The 21,565-nt window shown below is 33.6% G+C and overlaps 2 protein-coding genes across 2 annotated transcripts; one reads left to right on the forward strand and one right to left on the reverse strand.

Annotated features, from left to right (window-relative positions):
* Window positions 1–101: 101 nt before the first annotated feature.
* ercc8 (excision repair cross-complementation group 8) lies at window positions 102–15,751 on the reverse strand. Its single transcript, XM_056463866.1, has 12 exons — window positions 15,422–15,751; window positions 14,120–14,215; window positions 13,656–13,757; window positions 13,431–13,554; window positions 10,235–10,316; window positions 7,766–7,834; window positions 6,673–6,739; window positions 5,909–6,012; window positions 3,995–4,119; window positions 1,887–2,084; window positions 1,643–1,738; window positions 102–618 (listed from the first exon to the last, which is right to left on the reverse strand). The coding sequence occupies exons 1-12, from the start codon at window positions 15,496–15,498 to the stop codon at window positions 556–558; spliced, it is 1,203 nt and encodes a 400-aa protein (XP_056319841.1). The 5' UTR covers window positions 15,499–15,751; the 3' UTR covers window positions 102–555.
* A 67-nt stretch (window positions 15,752–15,818) lies between these two features.
* Window positions 15,819–20,997, forward strand: ndufaf2 (NADH:ubiquinone oxidoreductase complex assembly factor 2). The gene is made up of 4 exons (XM_056463868.1): window positions 15,819–16,027; window positions 17,438–17,527; window positions 17,666–17,706; window positions 20,441–20,997. Exons 1-4 carry the CDS (start codon window positions 15,913–15,915, stop codon window positions 20,684–20,686), a joined length of 492 nt encoding a protein of 163 aa, XP_056319843.1. The 5' UTR covers window positions 15,819–15,912; the 3' UTR covers window positions 20,687–20,997.
* The last annotated feature ends 568 nt before the right edge of the window (window positions 20,998–21,565 follow it).

Below are 21,565 nucleotides of genomic sequence, written 5' to 3' on the forward strand. Positions count from 1 at the left end.
ATATATAGATATATAGACTCAATGATGGTCTGGAAATCTACGCACGCAGATTTCATGTGGCCCTAATAATGACCCAAAAAACTATTTATAAAAAAGTTCCTTTATTTTATCCTATGAGAAAATGACAACAATATTTGTAGCATAAATTTCATCATCAATGTGATTCTGTCAACATTTATCTACAATATTCAGAAGAACATATTTAAAAAGCAAAAACTCTTCATTGATCAGGGCACAATTTATAAACAAACATCCTGTGTAATCATCAGCATTGTTTTTACACTAAACCACTTTTACACTAAACCACCGATCAATTGTTCTTATCTAGGTGAAAGGTAAATGTACATGTGAATCTCAAGATGATGTAAAACTTAAATCCACATGCAAATCAGATGATCACAAGCAATGAAAACAGAACACCCACAAGTCTTTTTTCAGTACATTGAGCTTATATGCACCTGTTGTGCCTCTGAATGCAATAAGAGCACTTTGACTTCTTTAATAATGTATAAAGTGGTGTATTTGGATATAAAAAAACATTGCTGGGTTGATCTGTCAGTCTTCGTCGCTGCTCCAGGCATCTGCAAAAGCAGGATTGATAGCAGCTTGCGTTCCACCCTGTTAAAATATGCATTTAGAAACATTTGATCATTAACTCTAGTTATGTTTAAAAATGAGTATGTTTGATCTGATGAAGTTCAGACCTAGCTACAACATTTAAATCTACGTTTATCTAAACGTGGCATGATTGCTGGCACCAGATGAGCTGGTCTGAGTATTTCAGAAATGTACTGATTTACAGGGATTTTCACACACAACCATCTCAAAGGTTTACAGACAAGGGTCTAAACGGAAGAAAATATGCAGTGAGTGGCAATGCTGTGGGTGAAAATGCCTTGTTGATGCCAGAAATGAGAGAAGAATGACCAGACTGCTTCGGCTAATAGATAGAGTAAATAGGATAGTGAACAGAAGATTAAAAGTCTTTATTGTCCACACAGACTAGTGCTACTCCTGTCAGCTAAGATCAAGAAACTGAGACTATAATTTACACAGGCTCACTACAATTTGACTTGAAAAAAGTTCAGGATTTAGCTGGTAATGCAGTGTTATTTATATGTGCGAGATTTTTTTTTTGACAGACAAACTGGTAGAGCAGGATGTTAAACTAAAAACGCAGCTAATCACAGCTATCTCACGTATACCATGGCCGAAAGCCACCGCATCTGAGTACATGCCTTAATGGCAATTGTGTTTGTCAAGTTTTCTGATCTTATCTGTTGGCTGAAGGACGTAAGCAAGGCGTGTTTACAGAAATTTAGATTTGCTTTCAGCCTCAACTAGCACAAAACCAGCAGATCTGCGAAGATTAATACAGATGATACATGAAGACATTTTATTAGTAGAGACACACAATTAAGGAGGAAATATGAAAAGAGATAATGATTATTTTTTAAAAGTTGCGGTAATTTTAGAAAAAGCCACCAAACTTCAAGATTAAAAAACAGTGTTTATTTTTTTTTTCTGCTGTAAAATGGAACTTATTTGCCCCCTAAGTCAACAGGAGGGTTAATGCAGTCAAACTCATTGTTTTTGAAATCCTAGTAAGTGTCAAAAATATGCAACATTGAACATGTTTTACCCGTTTCGTGTTGGTTTCTTCATCATCAACGTCAGGCTGTCTTAACACTGGAACCCAGGCTAGTATGTTACAGTCTTTGCCTCCACTGTACAGCTCCTAATTAAGCAGCCAGCAGATTCAATCAACAATGAGTTAAATCTCATTCCAGCATTGAGGAAACTCTAAAGATATAGTTTTCCCTTCATGGCCTAGTTTGTCTTTTCTTTGCTTTTTAAACTAGGCAAACCATCAGGATTAACATTACCTGATAATCAGGGTGGAATTCACAGCAGTCCACATTATTATAATGTCCCCTTAACATAGTGATCAGCTCTCCAGAATGAAGCCCATACACCGCTACTGAGCTTCCACATGGCACAAACACAAACTCTGGACTGCAACCCCTCGATACGGTAAACTTCAGACCTTTTCGGCTCTCGTTCACGACCTTCCCATAGTTCACCTGTTGCAGAGAAATGAGGATTTCACAGTGGATTAGAAACGAAGATATAAAGTTACATGCCGTTTTGTTCTTGCAATTAGCGACTTCATACATTGTTTTCGTGTTCTTGTTAGCTAAGAGGTCTGACAGCATTCCATCTCACTGCTGCAGGAAAAATAAACTTTGACCCACAAAATGGCAAAGCAGCACCCATGTCAAAAGACTAATGGCTTTTGCTGCAGGAACACAGGCACAAAACATAACTTTTGGACATAATCTTCACAAAAAGTCTCTCAACCAGCCCTACACTGTAAAAAAAATCCATAAAACTAAGGTAAATATAACTGGTGGCTGTGGTGGAAGCATTTTAACATTAAACAGTTTACAAGAGAATTAAAATTTATGGTAAACCACCATATTTCAGTAACACACCAACATTTTAAATACATTATTAACATCTAAAAACTGTACCTTTCCAATACACAGACAAAAACACCACCAAAAGCAGGTGGTGAAGAAAAAGATAAAGCAAGGCTCATAACAAACAGCTTTTCCACAAGCTGAAAAAAACACTAATATATAGAATGAGGTCAGTGTCATTCACACTTCTGTTAAAGGTGCAGTAGGTGATTGTTTTCAGACCATTTTTTTGTTGTGCTGGTTGAAAGTCTCTTCACATTCCAATAGTAATGATTAAAGTAATGATCTAAATGTATTTATATGTTTTTATATTCTGGGTAAGGCATAAGACTAAAAAATGTGGTACTGTTCACTGACATATAGCACCGACGTGCTCACGGTGACCCGAGTTCGATTCTCGTCTCGAGGTCCTTTGCCGATCCTTCCCCTGTCTCTGCTCCCAATATTTAGTGTCTGAAATCTCTTCTGTCCTATCATAATAAAGGTGAAAAACCCCTAAAAAATAATGATTATAAAATTTGTCAGGCTCATAATTCTGATAAGTAGCCCAAACTGTCAGTCAACAAATGTAGATTTGTACATCAGCACCCTTGTTCACGCAGACAGATCCACTGTTTGCATGTTCATGTGGACACGAGAGAGTGACAGCAGTAAAAACAAACGCTCGATCAAGACCTTTTAAAATCCTGAATCAATATTGGAGTTACTTTTGCACGCTGGAGAAAGGATGACACCATGGCTGAAGTATATCTGTTAGACAGGTAATGTTCTGTTTTAAAACTATTTTAATCAGGCAAAGCTGATGTAGATTGTGTTTTTATGAATGTAGATTGTTATTTAGTTTAACACCAAAACATCAGTAAATAGCGCTACTCTGCTTTACTGTGGTAAAGTTAGTTTTATATTCACATTGGATCATTTTTGAACAATGACAACCTGCTCCGTATATTGTTTACCACGCTACTCTGAATATTCGGTCTGAAATATTACGCAAGTATGCTTAGTAATGAGTGTAATTCCTGCACCCCACCGGCCAAGCCCCATAGTTGCTTTAGGACAAAGTGCATGAGAGAGTGAGACCAGTGATTCTTGCATGCATGAAATATTGCACATAATGACATGTTTTGCTAGCCACACAACTGAAAACGTGCTAGATATAAACAGTTTTTTGTTCAGAGTTGTAGCATTATAAAGTACTATAAAGTTTTCTAACTGGCGAATGACATGATCTAGTGCAGTGGTGTCCAAACTCAGGGGAGGGACTGTGTGTTCTAAGCTCTTATGCTAACAGTTAGAATTTCGGCAGATCCACTACTGCACCTTTAAACAAAGTTGGAGCAATGCACATGACACTAAAGTAATACAATAAACAATATTTATCAGTATTAGATGATAAACAATATTTGATACAATTTGCACATACTAATATGTACATACAATTTTATTGTACATAAATAATGAGACTGTTAAAATAATCACTGCTATTTTTTGCTGAGTGATTTGCTACTCACTAATGTGTTTTCTCCAGTGCCGCTATTCCACAGACGCATACGATCATCTGTCCCTGTAGTGAGGAGGTGGAGTCCATCAGCTGTGAAACACAACCCATTCACTCTCCCGTTGTGTGCTGTGTTCACTGTGGGGAAAAAATGAATGAATATTTGATATTGGATCACAAAACTAGTCATAAGAGTCAGTCTTTTAAAACTGAGATTTACATCATCTGAAAGCTGTGTGAATACGCTTTCTACTGGTGTATGGTTTCTTAGAATAGTATAATATATTTGATTTATTTATTTAGAACATAAAAATCATACACAAAACAATTCTTTAAAGAAAAATACATTTCAACATGGTCGAAATAGAGCGGTGTGGAGCACAAGCTTATTATTTTCCCCACCCCATTACCACACACATCATTCATCTATTACTTCAACTTATTTCTTCTTTCACTTATCTCTTTTTTATGAGACATGTGAGCTCTACATGAGACATATTTTATCCTTTTGGCATCTTTGACATATTATATGTTTGATTCCATTTATAAATTTACATTTTATAACATAGACCCACAAAATACATAGTATTGCAAACAGCAAAATTTCATCATACCGTTCTCATTTTATTCTTTTTCAATCACCCCTATTCATAATTATATTCCTTTAATAATATATATTTATACAACTTTTTTAATTGATTAATATCCTGACATTGTTAGAGAATCTGTTCCAGACTGTTCCATAATTTCACACCACACACAGACGTACACAAATTAAAAAATTTGTTCTTGTTTTCAATCTCCTAAAATGTTGTTGTTCTCTCAGATTATATCCCCCTTGTCTTTCTTCAAAACAATTTTGTATGGATTTTGGAAGTAATCTATTCCTAGCTTTAAACATAAATTGTGCTGTTTTAAATTTTACCAAATCATTGAACTTAAAAATGATTTTTAAAAAATAAAGGATTTGTATTTCCCCAAATTTCAACACAATACCTCATATATGGCAAAATAAGTGTGTTATATAATACATACATTGATTTATCGTCCAGGATAAATCTTGATTTATACACTATTGCTACAGTTTTGACTAACTTTGATTTCACATTATTTATTTGCGGTTTCCCAGAGACATAGTTGAGGCATGAATATTTGAATATCTGAAATCTGAGCGTTTATAAAAATAGAAATACAGCAAAAATCAAACGTCTAAATGAAATGGTTAGCAATGCACATTACTAATCACAAATTAAGTTAATATATTTACCATGGACAATTTACAAAATACTTAATATTCAAATGACTTTTGCCATAAAAATAGACAGTTTTGACATGAGTTTGCATTAACACTGCCCAAACCATTAATAAAAATAAAATCAAAATCACAAAAATGCCCAAGATAATACAAGAGTTCAGTAGTAATATTTAGGCTCATGTTTATGCAGTTTATTTATTCATTCATTCATTTTCTTTTTGGCTTAGTCCCTTTATTAATCAGGGGTCGCCACAGTGGAATGAACTGCCAAATTATCTATGTTTTACGCAGCGGACGCAACCCATCACTGGGAAACATTTATACACACTCATTCACACACATGCACTACTGACAATTTAGCCTACCCAATTCACCTATATCGCATGTCTTTGGACTTGTGGGTGAAACCGGAGAACCCAGAGGAAACCCACGCGAACACGAGGAGAACATGCAAACTCCACACAGAAAAGCCAACTGACCCAGCCGAGGCTCGAACCAGCGACCTTCTTGCTGTGAGGCGAACATGCTACCCACTGCACCACCGTGCAGCCTAATGCATTTTATAGAATGCATATTCAATACTTAAGAACAGCAATTGAGAAGTCAACATCTAAAGTTTAAGTCACAATGACCCTTATATGAATGAGGAAAAAATGCAATCTGTGATTTCACCTGCTTCAGACGAGGCCTTGGATTTATCTCCATTGTGCTGGTCCAAAGTAAAAAGACTCCCGGAAGCTCTTCTCACATCCCAGATGCGAACCCTACTGTCAGTGCTAATAGGGAAAATACATTACACAAGAGTTACTGGCAATAATACAAGATCAATGTAAATAAATCTCTTTTTAATGATAAGGTGAGCTTTATAACTGGCCTTTTAACAAGTAACACACTCTCTGTTCAATTATTATTAATACTTTCTCAATTAAACAATCAATTGTTATTGCTTTTATGTTTTCTAAAGTGTATAAAGTGCTACAGAAATAAAAGTGAATTATTTGGGAATTCAGATATGGTGAGAAAACAAAAAAAAGAGATGCCTGAAATTCCCCTGATAATCGTTTTTTTAACGGTGCGGTTCAGAGATTGTCTAGTGCTAATCTAATCTTGCAGAGAAAGACTGACGCACAATACATTCTTAATTGTTGTTCATTCAATAAGAACAGTTTCAAAAGTCCCTGATGGCTAATTAGCTCACTCTCATTCACTCGCAGCATGTAAACAGTAAGTAAAGTCCTGAGTCTGTTGAGGATCAGACAACAATCATGCCTATAAAACTATACATTATGACTTAAATACATAAAGAAAATGAGAATTTCAAATCACTGAAAAATCCTCTATGGATAAATGCAGCAACAGATAATATGATGTAACAGTTTTTTTAAGGAAAAGAAAGGTGAGTGAACTGACATTTATGCAGGTGTTGAAGTATTTACCTGGCAGTGGCCAGTATGTGTTCATATCGTGGAGACCATCTCACTGAGAGGATCTCGCCCCTGTGACCTGCCAGGAAAAGCTCATTATAAATGACTTGAAATGCTTCTACATTGTGCACTATGTGCCATTTGCAAAATATAATTAAAAAATCTTCAAGCAAGTGACTAATTTCAGCCATTTCTTTGTGTCTTGAATAATTTAGAGGGAGGGATTATTCAGATACAAGAGTTTTTTTTGATTGGACAGAACAATGGAAGTGCATAATGATATCATCATATCTGCTGATATTGGTAAACAGAGAGATACATTTTGAATGTATATCTTCTCTTCTAATCTGAATGTTGATGTTATTTTGATGCGCACTAGATTATAGATAACCTTAAGACATGCAAACCAACAATATAATAATAATAATAAATAAATGGTTTCAGGGGGCTTTAGCATGCTCTCAAAATGTTTGCATATGTTGTTCCATTATGCATTCATTCATAGCTTTGGGGTCAGTAAGATCTGATATCTACAAAAATTATTATTTTATAATTATTTTTGCTTCTGTTTAAAATGAATGCTGTTGATGTAAACTTTTAATTCATTAAACATAAATATATATATAAATATATATAAATCCATTCATAAGTCTGGGGTGAGTAAGATTTGATGTCTACAAAAATAATTATTTTAGAATTATGTTTGCTTCTGTTTCAAATAAATTCTGTTCCTGTAAACTTTGTATTCATTAAAAACTCCTTAATAATACTCAGCAGCCCTGATAATATTTCCTGAGCAGCAAATCAGCATATTAGAATGATTTCTGAACAATCATGTGACACCGAAGACTGCTGAAAATTCAGATTTTGCAATCACAGAAATTAATAATTAATTATTAATTGTAATAACTTTACAATAATTACTTTAAATGTTACATTTAAGCATTCATACTAATGATCCATCTTTGTGGCATCTGAAAAGGTAAGGAGGCAAAATAGCCTGATTCACATTCAAGCTAAACACATTCAAGCTTTTGGTTTTTAAAAGAGTACATTATATCACCACCAGGGCTGTCTCCATTCAGAAACAACAGGCATTACTCACCCTGAAGGATGTGGATGCGCGACCCAGACTTCAGATCACAAAGCTGCACTTTGGGGTCTTTGGTACCAACTGCCAACACAGAGCACAATAGAGCTGAGTGAGAAGAATAACACAACAGCTCAGACACACTGTTATTGTAAAATCCCTGAACCCACAGTTAAGGGCAAAAACCATTATATGCATGTTCCTAATGGTACACACTGCAAATAAATGATTTTTACTTAGATTTGTCTCGTGTCTAGTATAAATATCTAAAAATTCTTAAATCAAGAAGCATTTTCAAGACAAGCAAAAAAGAAATAAAAAAAAATATATATGCCAAAATTAAGTCCCTAAAACAAGCAACATAATCTGCCAATGGGGTGAGCAAAATAATCTAGTTTTTCCTTTTGACATGATTATTTTTCTTATCACATTGGCAGATTATTTTGCTTGTTTAAGGGAGAAACTCACTTAATTTTGACATATTATTGCTTAAAACAAGACCGTGTGTTTTGCTTGTCTAGAGAATGCTTCTTGGTTTTAGATTTTTTAGATAATTGGACTAGAAACAAGAAATATGTTTTACGTAAGAAATGCATTTGTTTTTTTTTTTTTTGCAGTGCAGTATTTTGTAAGATTTATGTAACAGATGGTTAAAACTAATTAAATGTGATCTTAAAAGTCCTCTGATTGTACAATTGCTGGAATGCTTTGGACTGACCTACATAAACTGGTCATAAAATTTGAATCCAAGTCAAAATAAAAACAAATAAGTGTAAGTAATAAGGCTTAATCAAATATATGCTTTGATGATCTCCAGTAACTGGAGGCAGGAACTTGGTGTCAGCAAAATTAGAACCTGATTTTATTATAATGTATCTGACACTTTGTTGCTTGTATTCTTTATTTATTAGATGTTTTTGGGTGCTAAATACTGTTTTGGGTGGCGCAGTGGGTAGCATTGTCGCCTCACAGCAAGAAGGTCGCTGGTTTGAGCTCCGGCTGGGCCAGTTGGCATTTCAATGTGGAGTTTACATGTTCTCCCCATGTTCACGTAGGTTTCCTCCGGGTGCCCTGGTTTTCACCCAGTCCAAAGACATGCGCTATAGGTGAAATGGGTAAGCTAAATTGTCCACAGTGTATGTGTGTGTGAATGAGAGTGTATGGGTGTTTCCCAGTGGTGGGTTGCCGTTGGAAGGGCATTCGCTGCGTAAAACATATGCTCGATAAGTTGGCAGTTCATTCCATAGTGGCGACCCCTGATTAATAAAGGAACTAAGCCAAAAAGAAAATGAATGTATGAAAGTATTATTAGGCTAATATATATACACACTAATTAACTGGATATATAAACTCAGCATAAATATAATAAAGTATCACTGCCTACAATTATGGAAGGTGTTTGTTTATGTTGTTTATCAATAGAAATGAATGATGAGTCCACTGAAACTAATAGCTGGAAACGAAAAAAGTCACTTTCGACAAAAGGAACACTGATGTCTTCATAACCTGTCCTTCCTGATTAAAGATAAGTGCTTGGATTCCTCACGTCTGGTATCTGCAGCAGGAAATGGTTTGCTGTCTCCCATTTTAACGATAAAGATGATTAAGATCCTCTACATTCTTTCACTTGAAACAAAAGAATACCTTAGCACCGATACCGACTTCCACCTACAACATACATTTCAACCCTGCTTTTAACCCTACATTTTAAAATAATTATCCCTCCAAATTATTATTTTTTCTTTTTCAAATATTTCCCAAATTATGTTTAAAAGAGGAAGGAATTTTTTACAGTATTTCCTCTAATATTTTTTCTTCTGGAGAAAGTCTTATTTGTTTTATTTTGGCTAAAATAAAAGCAGTTTTTGATTTTTTTTAAACCATTTTAAGGTCAATATTATTAGCCCCCTTAAGCAATATTTTTTACAGAACAAACCAAAGACTTTTACACTAAATTGTCTAATTAACCTAGTTAAGTCTTTAAATGTCACTTTAAGCTGAATACTAGTATTATGAAAAATTATCTAGGCAAATATTATGTACTGTCATCATGACAAAGATTAAAGAAACAGTTATTACAAAGTGACATTCGCACTTGTACACAGCACCTTGTAACCTGTATATTTATAACAATCTGTACATACAACTCAACATCCAGGTTTCTTCACTAACCGCATCTGTTTAATGTTCATCATTTTTTATTATTATTATTTTATTTTTTCAGATTATTTTGTGTTGTCACTTGTCACTTTATGTACACTGGAAGCTTCTGTAGCCAAAACAAATTCCTTGTGTGTGTGAAGCACACTTGGCAATAAAACTGATTCTGATTATTAAACTATTATGATTAGAAATGTGTTAATGTTGGGAAAAAATTACAGGTGGGCTAAGAATTTAGACCGCAACTATATGGCAACTTCATTGACATTGATTACAATGAGTACTACAATTAGTGATATTTCAAGAAAGTTTGGGTGAACAAACCTGCTACAAGACTGTGCTTCCTGGCTATAGGAGACATGTGATGACAGTAGACGTTGCCATCAAACTGGAACTCATCAGCCGGCTGAGAAAACAAACAAATAAATAAATGCTACTATATTTCTTTATTTTTGTACACTTATATTTAATATTTCTAAAAGAATCACAACTGAATCCAATGTCAAGAAAAGAAAAATCCTAAAAATGCACAAATATACATGATAGATGTGCTTTAAGGGGGCAATAAAAAGGTAATGAATGTTGCTTAGACACCATTCCTGTGTCAGTTACAATGCAAATACCAGACTCTGGGTCAATAGATAAGTGACATTTGGCAACACAGAGGAGCCACTGTTTGAGCTGATTGGTGGTTCCACAATGAGAAAGGCTGGAAATTATCTTTACCTTCCCTGCCACTTTTTAATGTACCGAACGTTGATGCAATTACGTAACTTGCCAATCGCATGGCAGCAACTGGTTAAGATGATCAGATGAAGATCAAACAAAGTATCAGAATAAGGAAGAGGGTGATTATAGTAGCTTTGAATGTGGCATGATTGTTGATGGCTGCATTTCTGATAACTGCTGAACATGATCAATACTGCACAACAGGAGAATAGGAGAAAGAAAGGCCTTTTCTGATGAGTCTAAAATTTGGCTGCAACATTAGAATAGTAGACTCAGAATGTGGTGTAAAAACAGGTTTCACATGGTGTAATGGTGTGGGTGATTTTAACCACCCTCTTTTTAGCACCCTCAAACTAAGCATTATTTTAGAATAGTTGTCAATAAGTCAAAGTTATTAGCCCCCCTGTATATTTTTCCCCAATTTTTGTTTAACGGAAAGAAGAGTTTTTTTTCAACACATTTCTAAACATACTAGTTTTAATAACTCATTTCTAATAACTGATTCTTTAATCTTTGCCATGATGGCAGTAAATAATATTTTACTAGATATTTTTCAAGATACTAGTATTCAACTTAAAGTGACATTTAAAGGCTTAACTTGGTTAATTAGGCAAGTTAGGGTAATTAGGCAGGTCATTGTATAACAATGGTTTGTTCTGTAGACAATAAGGGGGAAAAAAGCTTAAGGGGGCTCATAATTTTGACCTTAAAACATTTTTTTTAAATATTTAATAAAAACTGCTTTTATTCTGGCTGAAATAAAATGAATAACAACTTCTTCAGAAGAAAAAATATTACAGGAAATACTGTGAAAACTTCCTTGCTTTGTTAAACATCATTTGGGGAATATTTAAAAAATTCACAGGAAGGCTAATCATTTTGACTTTAAATGTATATGCGTAGGCCAGTAAATAGGCAGTATACACATATATACATTTAGAAAAATAAATATATTTATGTAGTTTGAAATCTGATGCTTGAGAAAAATAACTGAAGTCAGAAACTTTTAATTTTGAATTAATTCTTTCACAGCTTTTTTGTTTTACATTTTTCCTAAACTGTGGATTAAAAACTTCCCATGGTGTGAAATTACAAAAGGAAAAACAACTCATAATATTATACAAATAGTGTGAGAGCAATTTATCTTCATTGTTGGACACTTTTCTTCATATGGTGATAGTTATGTAATATGAGTTAAGTTTTGTTATACATCATATGTTATATGATAAAAATAATATATTTTTGTCCAGACCTGTTACATGTTAAATAAATATTATGTCAATATCTGTGTCATACAACAAAATGTTACAATTTTGCAATGGTTCATAAAAAAGTTAAATATGTGAGGGATTCTGCCATATGATTTTGAATAGGGCGCTAATTGATTAAAGTTTTCTATGGCTTTGCCCGATTTAAAAAAAGGGGTCCTTCAACTAATTACAGTTTTCCATGGAATTGGAATGTTCCTTACTGTCATGAGTCTGTAATTACATTTTTATTTCAGTGATTAATATCTTTCTGGCTTGCTATACTCTTATGAATAATGTTCAGAAATATTTCTATTGTGTGAATAATTTGTTAAATTATTACACTTAAAAGTAATGCATTTTTGGAATCTGATTATATATACCCCGTTATTACCCAGCAAAAGATAAAGATGTCTTCTTTTTGTTGGTGGTTTAAATAAACCTCATATATTAGCTTTATCTTCATTATTACTTGTCTGAATTGCCCAGTTTTAAATTAGCATATAGTGCCACACCAGTTGACATGGTTTTCAGTGAGAAAACATATCTTATGTTTGTAGAAATATATGGATGGAAATGAATGCTTGTGATTTACTAAAACAGCCACTTGTAAAATTAGTCTTGAGGTATTTATTAATTATTTTATGATTTTGTATTAATTTATAAGACTTGAACTATGTTTTAGACAGTCACACCATAGGACATTTATAATATATACAGTTTTATGATTTGTCTCAAAAAAGTAAAAATGTAATAACTGCAGTTTTTATATCAAAATGTCCTTGGAAGACAAATAAATGTTTCACCACTTACAGCATTTTACATGATGACAACGTTCCTTTTTGTCATGAGTCTGTAATTAATTTTTTTCTTTTAGTGATTAATATCTTACTGGCTTGCTATACACTTGGGAATAATGTTCAGTGATATTTGTTTTGTGTGAATAATTTGTAAAATTGTATACCTAAAATTAATATATTTTTGGAATCTGACTGAATCTGATTAAGTAATCCATTATTACACAGCAATGGTTAAAGATGGCTTATTTAGTTGGTGGTTTAAATAAAGCTTATTTATTAGCTGTATCCTCCATTATTGCTTGTCTGAATTGCCCAGTTTAAAATAAGCATATAGTGCCACACCAGTTGACATGGTTTTCAGTGAGAAAATGAATCAATTGCTTATGTTTTTAGAAATAAATGGATGCAAAAAAAATTTTGTGGTATACTAAAATAGCCACTAGTAAAATTAGTAGTGAGATATTTATTAATTATTTTATGATTTTGTATTTAATTTATAAGACTTAAACTATGCTTAAGACAGTCACACAGTTTTTTTTATTTGTCTTAAAATAGTAAAAATGTATTAACTGCAGATTTTATATCAAAAGGTGATTGGAAGACAAATAAATGTTTAATCATTTACAGCATTTTAAATGATGACAATGATCCTTTTTGTCATGTGTCAGTGAAAATGCAACGTCATGTCAACAACCCATATGCATTGTGATGAGAAATGTGCTGTTGGTTGAAGGACGCACACACCTTCAGAGTTTCAGCATCCCAGACTTTCATGGTTTTGTCGAAAGAGCTGGATACAAATATACCGGTGTCATGTGGGTACCACTGCACTGTTTCCACGCTGAATTTATGTACATGTCGACTGGACCTTCACAGAGAAGTTAAAGTCACACACAACCTGACAAGGCATTTAAATGAGAAAATGTCACACTGCCATCTAGTGGTGACTAGATACTCTTTGATACAAACCTGCCTACAGTGCAGATTGCTTTGCAGGTGTATTGAGGCTTCTTGCTGTTGTTTTCCAAGTCATAGATCACAATTACGCCGTCAGATCCGCCCGACAACATACTGGAATGCAAAACAAGCCAGACGTTAACCACATGTATAGATATATTGCATCATAAATGTGCTATATAGCAGTGTTTCACAACCCTGTTCCTGGAGGCAGACCAACAGTACATAATTTGGATGTCTCCCTTATCTGACCCGATCATTTTTGACAGGTTTTGGAGTCTCTTCCAATGTTTTGATGAGTTGATTCAGCTGTGTTTGATTAGGACAAGGTTGAAAATGCATATTATTGGTGTGCCTTTAGGAACAGAGCTGGGAAACACTGCTATTTCTAAAACATTATTTAGTATTAAGAGCATACATGTAACTGTGAATATGATTACAGTGTTCTGCTATTCTTAAATGAGGAATATACTTACTATCTTCCATCAATAACCTCAATGTCCAGGGTGTTGATTCCATTGCCATGAATACGATCCACATCCCTGTTGTGGTTCAACTCAAGACTTAGCACCCTAAAGACACAAATTGGAGTAAAGTTTCAGAATATATATGTTCAGAATAGTATTTTTGGTAAATTTAAACCAATGACTATCGAAGTACAACATTGCTCGTAGTCAACTAAATAGTGTTAATGTTGTTTTAAAGCATGGTGCAAATTATACACTGATGATTGGGGTGGTCAACTTTTTTGGTTAAGTTACTTTGTGCAATATATGTTTCAGTGAATTAAATTGATCTATTTATTTAAATTACATCTATTTTATTAATAAACTCATAACGTTATTTAAGCATATTTAAGTTTTCTGTGTTTTGATGGATATTTAGTGTATTCTACCTTACAGTATCCTTTGATTAGCTAATTTAGAGGTTACTGTAGGTCAAATCCTGCAAACTATACATCTAATTTGACTTTACTTCAGGCTGTATGTAGAAACAAACACCTATTTTATGAGAAAACAGTCTTTTGAACACTTACAATGTCTATCGGTGGTTGAATGATTATTTTCCATTTGGTATGAACAGTTACAGGGGTGTGATGAAATGTGTATTTATATTATCTATTATTTTAAATAGAAATATTATTATTTAAAATACAGATTAACCCCCCCCCCCCCATACCTCTTGTTTGGACGTCCTCCTGTAAATCACACCCTGTTTTAAAGTCATATTTACATGCAATTGTAAATATGTGTAATTATTTACATTACAGACTGAATATTTAAAGTAGCGTAATAAACAATATAAAGACGTTGTCACTGTTCAAAAATGAACAGATGTGCGAATATAAAACCAATTACTATAAAAATTACCTCAATAAGATACCGTAAGTTAAAGGGGGCAAATTTAGCCAATTTTTAGACAAACTGAATATGACATTAAATTTAATTTAAAGAAAGATTACCATCGAAACACAAGTAAGACAAATAGTTTATTATGCCTCTGTAAATTAGTGACAACAAATAAATTAAGATTAATATAATGTAGCATTACAAAACTGACGTAAAACAGTATTAAGTTTTAAGAATAAGCTAAATCTGCATTATTAAGACAATACAGTAATATAAAAAAGCATTATTTGACTTTATTTTTCTTTAGTTATTATTATTATTATTATTATTATTGTCCAAGTATACTCCTTGTTATATGTACTAAAAGTTAATCATAAATATTAAAAACAAATACATAAATTGGAGAAATCATACAAATGATAGCATTACCTGCGTGTGGACTCTGCACGTCTCAGTCGAAGTGGGTTGTCAAGCCCAGTTTGCCTTGCGTAAAGAAAACTTAACATTGTTTTAGAGACATTGGACTTGTGTTACGTTCATTCATACATTGTTATGACTCTCGTCAGAGTGAAATAACTATAGCAGATGTCTGTTTACAGCCTTTAACCCAAACATTAAAGAGGTGACTATTTAGCCCGTAAAACCGCGTTTTTAAACTGAACAAATTCATCCTGCACAACACACTAATCGTAAAATATATATTCAGTGTTTACAAATGATTGTTGTGCATTTTGTTGCGTAGGAAGCAGCCATGTTCTGACGTACCTACAACCCGAATTCTGATTCGTCCGAGCAGGAGCGAGAACCAATCACATGACAACATTAATGCTGCGTAAATATTACTAGCAAACGCAGTGAATGTATGTTTGCATGTGCAGTACAAGAGCATATTTTTGACATATCACATATAAATTACAAAGATGAGCCGCCTTGCCTCTTTGTTGCGAAGAACATTTGGCGTGGTAAAAGAGCACGTCGGCACAGATCTTTCTGGAAACAAATATTACAACATACCCGAGCAGAAGACATGGACGGGTAGGTCATTTATAGGACTTTGACGAGTAACTTAGTATAACCCTGTTTGTACTGTAAATCTAGTAGTAACCGATATAAGACACGTTTTGTCACTCCTGGTGCGAGATCTTGATATCATTTTAGTAGTACGTCAGCATAAAATAAGTGGATTATAAAATTAATTATATAGTTATAAATGGGATTGAACTTTCGGAATGTCCCCTGATAATAAACCATACATTAACTAGTTAGAATTTTTAATAGTAGCCATTATGTACAGCAGTCTTTCTCCCAATCCCTTCTCAATTAATCTCTTATTTTTATTTTATTTTCTTTTATTTTTGGCCATTGGTCAAAAGACTGCTAGAAAGATTATTTACAAATTGTAATCTGTGACCTGATTTCAAATTACATTTTAAAAATTGTAAACAGTAACATAACCTGTTAGATTAGTCATTTTAGGTCATGCATTGTGGTTTTAGATTACTTTTGGCGTAAGGTATTTGTAACACACAGTGCCTGGTTGAAAAAAAAATACTGCTTAGATCAAGGGTGCCCAAACTTTTTCTTTTAAAGCACCAAAAACCAAACTTAATTGAGGCTAGTGGGCTGAAAATAAATATAACTGTCATGGATAATTTCCTTATTATTTAATTATATTTAAAAATAATTAAAAAACATTCCTTTATATTAACTAAAACAGCAATTTATTTACATTTTATAACAAACTTATTGCAGTAAAAACAAAAACAATCTAATTTATGACAGAATGGAGTTACATTAGTTTTTGCTGTTATTTGCTTACCGATGTCTTCTGCATAGTCATCTACCCGCCAAGAGACATTATTTGCATTTTTTTTCAAATCTGATTTATTTACAACATTTAATTGAAACCTTTCATTTCAGTTAGCTTTTTTTGTAGCTCAGCAATAAAACAAACAAACAAAAAATGGTTATGTCAAATTAGAAATGATGATCTCTTTCAAAGGCATTTGCCCCAACCCTCTGCATCCTTCTCACTCTCTTCTCAGATGGTATGTTGGCCGAATCAAAGGTTACAAACCAACTTACAATGCCCTACTTTGAGCATCTGTGGTTTAGATACTTAATAGATACATTTAAAATTACTCTTATTTAAGCAAATACTTTCTGTGAGTAAGTAACTAAATTTTTATTTCAGCATTAATATCTTTCTGGCTTGTTATCCTCTTAGAATAGTTTGCAGTAATATTTTCCATTGTGTGAATAATTTGTAAAATTATTACACTTAAAAGTTATACATTTTTTAAATCAAACTGAATCTGATTAAGTAATCTAGATAATACGCTACCCGTTATTACCCAGTAATGGTTAAAAAAAAAATATTTTTGTTGATTGTTTAAATAAACCTGATATATTAGTCTCATCTTAATTCTTGCATGTCTTTTTCAGGGCGAGTCGTTCGGCCCAGACGTCTTGTAGAAGTAGCCAATCTAAAAGAGTTTGAGTACATAGAGGGAAGCATACCTTCAGAATGGGATGGTAATAGATATTACATTTACAATATGAGTGTAAATCAAACAATCTGTGTTTATGACCATATAAGTACAATTAACGATTATTTCTGTTATGAAATGATATGTTGTCCAAGTTCCTTGTTTTTCCTTTTATTTCTCATAGCTTGGATCAGAGGCAGGCGGAAACAGCCACCTACTATTGAGGTATTCATCATCATCACTTCTTTTTTATTTCAGACTCTTAGGTCCATATCCACAAAAGTAAACAAAATAAAAAAAACAGTACAATCATGAATGTACACTACCTGAATGTACACTAGCTACACCAACCTGAATGTACACTACTTGTCACCAAGACTTTTGTAACTCTTGTCACCAGTTGTAAGAGCAACAAATAACAACTTGACTTCTAATTGATCATTTGTGTTGACTGATAAAAAATGTACTAGCAAACATATTCATAATATTTTTCAGAAGCAAAATAAAATTACTCCTAGAGGCAAATTTTTCTAGAACTCTATTATAGTTATTATTAATTGGAAAAGGTCCTGGTTAACTCCCTTCAAATATACTATTAATAATAAAATTAAGGAAATTCATTTTAAATACTACATACTATTTACCCTGTTAAATCGTTATTATCAAAGTACATGGAAATGGAGGACATCTGTGGTTTCTGCAATGCAGATAAGGAGAGCCTTTGTCATTTGTTTATTGAATGCAACGTAGTAAACAATTTCCTGAAGGATCTAGCCAAATATATTTTTAAAAAGAAAAAAATATATAATTTTTTATTATGAAAACAAATCCAACAAAAATCTTGAATAAATTGTTAATCTCTTTATTTTATTAGCATACATATTTTCACATTTATTACATACACAAACAGAAATTTGCTAAATCATCTCCCTCAATAACAGTTTTTGTGTCGAGTTTGACTTCTTTATTTCAACTGTGAAATTGTTGAAAAGCAAAAAATCTGAGATATGTGTCAATTATTATAACACTTGTTCCTGATGGTTGTACAATATAAACAAATAAATAAATAAAAATTTCAGTTCAGTAAAAAAAATGTAGTAAAAAATCTAGTTGATCATTTGGAAAAGTGTCAGAAGGTAGATTCCTGATGAATCATCTGTTGAACTGCATCCCAATAATCAAAAATACTGCAGAGGACCTATTGGAACCTGCATGAACCCAAGATTCTCACAGAAATCAGTCAAGTTTGGTGAAGAAAAACTTGTGGTTTGGGTTTACATTCAGTTTGACGTGCAAGAGATCTGTGGGTGGCGAAATCAACAGCCTAAGGTATCAAGACATTTGTGCTGCCCATTATGTTACAAACCACAGGAGAGGGCAAATTCTTCAGCAGGATAGCGCTCCTCATACTTCAGCCTCTACAGCAAAGTTCCTGAAAGCAAAGAAGGTCAATGTGCTCCAGGATTGGCCAACCCAGTCACCAGAATCAACATTATTGAGCATGTCTGGGGGAAAATGGAGGAGACATTGAAGATGAATCTAAAGAATCTTGATGAACTCTGGGAGTCCTGCAAAGAAAGTGTTCTTGCCATTCCAGATGATTTTTATTAATAGGTTATTTGAGTCATTGCAGAGATGTATTGGAGGAGTTTAGAGCATGAGATTCCTGTGACGCTCCAGGGACAGACGGGTCTTAGCCGAGGGCCAGCATTCTCCAGCCTCCGGCGCCTAGACTGCAGCTCTGCACAAGACGTTTGGCCAGAGGAGAAATGGTCATGCACAACTGAGCCTGGTTTCTCTTGAGTTTTTTTAATTCTTCACTTTTGCCAGTTGGTGAAGTTTTTTTCCTCGCCGCTGTCACCACTGGCTTGCATGGTTCAGGATCCATGGTAGAGCTGCGCATCGATGGAATTGCTCTTCAGTGTTTGGGCTCTCAGTAGTGATTATTAAACCACACTGAACTGCGCTAAACTGAACTTAAACACTGAAAACTGAACTGACACTGTTTAAATTTACCATGATCTTCTATGTGAAGCTGCTTTGACACTATCTACATTGTAAAAGCGCTACACAAATAAAGGTGAATTAAATTGAATTAAATGTAGGGATGCAGTCATCCAAGCTCATGAGAGTCATGCACAATATTAATTCTTTTTCCACTGCACAATGACTTTATATTCTATACTGTACATTATTTCTGTTAAGTGACAGGACTTTTGTCTAAGCAAAGTCAGACCTTAATGTCCTAATTAAATAATTAAAAGTCAAAGCATGATCATATTTTATTTTGGTAAAATAAGCGTAATCTAGAGGCCTTTGCCTTTCATATAAGCCACTTCTGATACCAAATGATCAACTAGAAGTCAAGTTATTATTTGTTGTTTCTAAAACTTGGATAGGCGACAAGACTTTTGTCAGGTAGTGTACATACAACAACACTATTTTAAAAAACCATAAGCATTCATTCCAGCGATTACAAAACCAGAAGTGGTCATTATTATCACTTAATGTATGATTTCTCAGATTATATCAAGAGAACTTCTGGGTCATTAATCAGTTCTCAGCTAAATACACATTGAACAAATCATGTAATGAATGTGTCAATTTATTTATAGGGATAGTTCACCCATAAATACAAATTTGGTCATCATTCTGTCAGTCTTTACTTTTTCCATACCAGTTTGAGTTTTTGTTTTGTTTGTTTTATACAAAAGAAGATATCTTGAAGAAAGCTGAAAATCTGTAACCATTGACTTCCATAGTATTTGTATTGCCTACTGTAAAAGTGATTGGTTACAGCAGCTATCCAACATTGCTCAATATATTTTATGTTCAACAAAACATAAAAGACCTCAAACTGGTATGGAAGACGTAAAGGGTGAGTAAATGATGACTGAACTTTCATTTTTGGGAGAACTATCCCTTAAAGTGCCCTGTTAACATGCATGTTTCTCTATAGGAGTTGCTAAAGAACGAACACAGCAGGGAGCAGATAAAAATAAAAGCTGCAGAGGTCGAAGAAATGGACAAAGCTTTGCAGGCCAAAGAGTATGAAGATGGTTTGGTGGCCGAGCCTGTTCAGACTCAGATCAAAGGTCACGCTTCAGCCACACAGTTTGGACAGACTGAATTTAGCGAAGAACCAGTTAGCACCGCTAACACATTCCAGCCAGGGTCCTGGACACCAGCAGGAACCAAAAAATAGGCCTGTTTGGATCATCTTTTGTTTACTTCATGTAAATTTGCAGTTTAATTGAATTGGTTTAATTGCATTTCAAAACTTACTGTGTCTAAATATTCAGTACTGGTTTCTGGAGCCAACTGAGGAACAGCGCATGTGGTGATTGGTTTAGGTCTTCTTTTTTTTTTTTTTGAGAAGTATTTGAATCTGGACATATGCTAAAAACTTTGTAGGTTTGTTTAAGTAGAAACTAATGTAAAACCATGACAGAGTTGCAGATTTCCTTTTGCACTTTATTTGTAAATCGGGTGAATAAAATGTGCAGATGAGGTTAATCTAAAGTTATTTTGTGTTATTAAAATATGGCTTATGCATCTTAACTTAAAATACTAATGCCTCTGATTTTAGTCACTTTCATTTATTTTAACTGTAAATAAAACAGTTGATTGTGCTGCTTGATGTAATAAAGTGGTATTTGTTATTGTTAATTTATGATGCCACTTTATTATCACAATCATAAACAGATTTTTACCATGTTTCATTTCCCTATATTACATGTCTTGTATCTGACCTAAACATGACCTATTCTTGAAATTAAAACGATTGATTTTGTGGTAACCATAGAATATTTTGGCTAATATTTCAAATGATATTTGGAATTATTAAAAATATTGGCATTTGCCGCTAAGTCTATGTAGATAACTTTTTCCATATCCTGGTCAGCCACTGTCAGACTCATATGGTCATATTGAGAAAAAAAAAATCCCCATTAACAGAGGCGCCTTGTTTAATTTATGTTTGGAAAGTTGGTTTATATATTTGTATATATACATTTTATAAATATATTTATATATAAATAGGTGACGCGGTGGCGCTGTAGGTAGTGCTGTCGCCTCACAGCAA

Source organism: Danio aesculapii, chromosome 8, assembly GCF_903798145.1.
Source record: "Danio aesculapii chromosome 8, fDanAes4.1, whole genome shotgun sequence".
NCBI classification, from domain to species: Eukaryota; Metazoa; Chordata; class Actinopteri; order Cypriniformes; family Danionidae; genus Danio; species Danio aesculapii.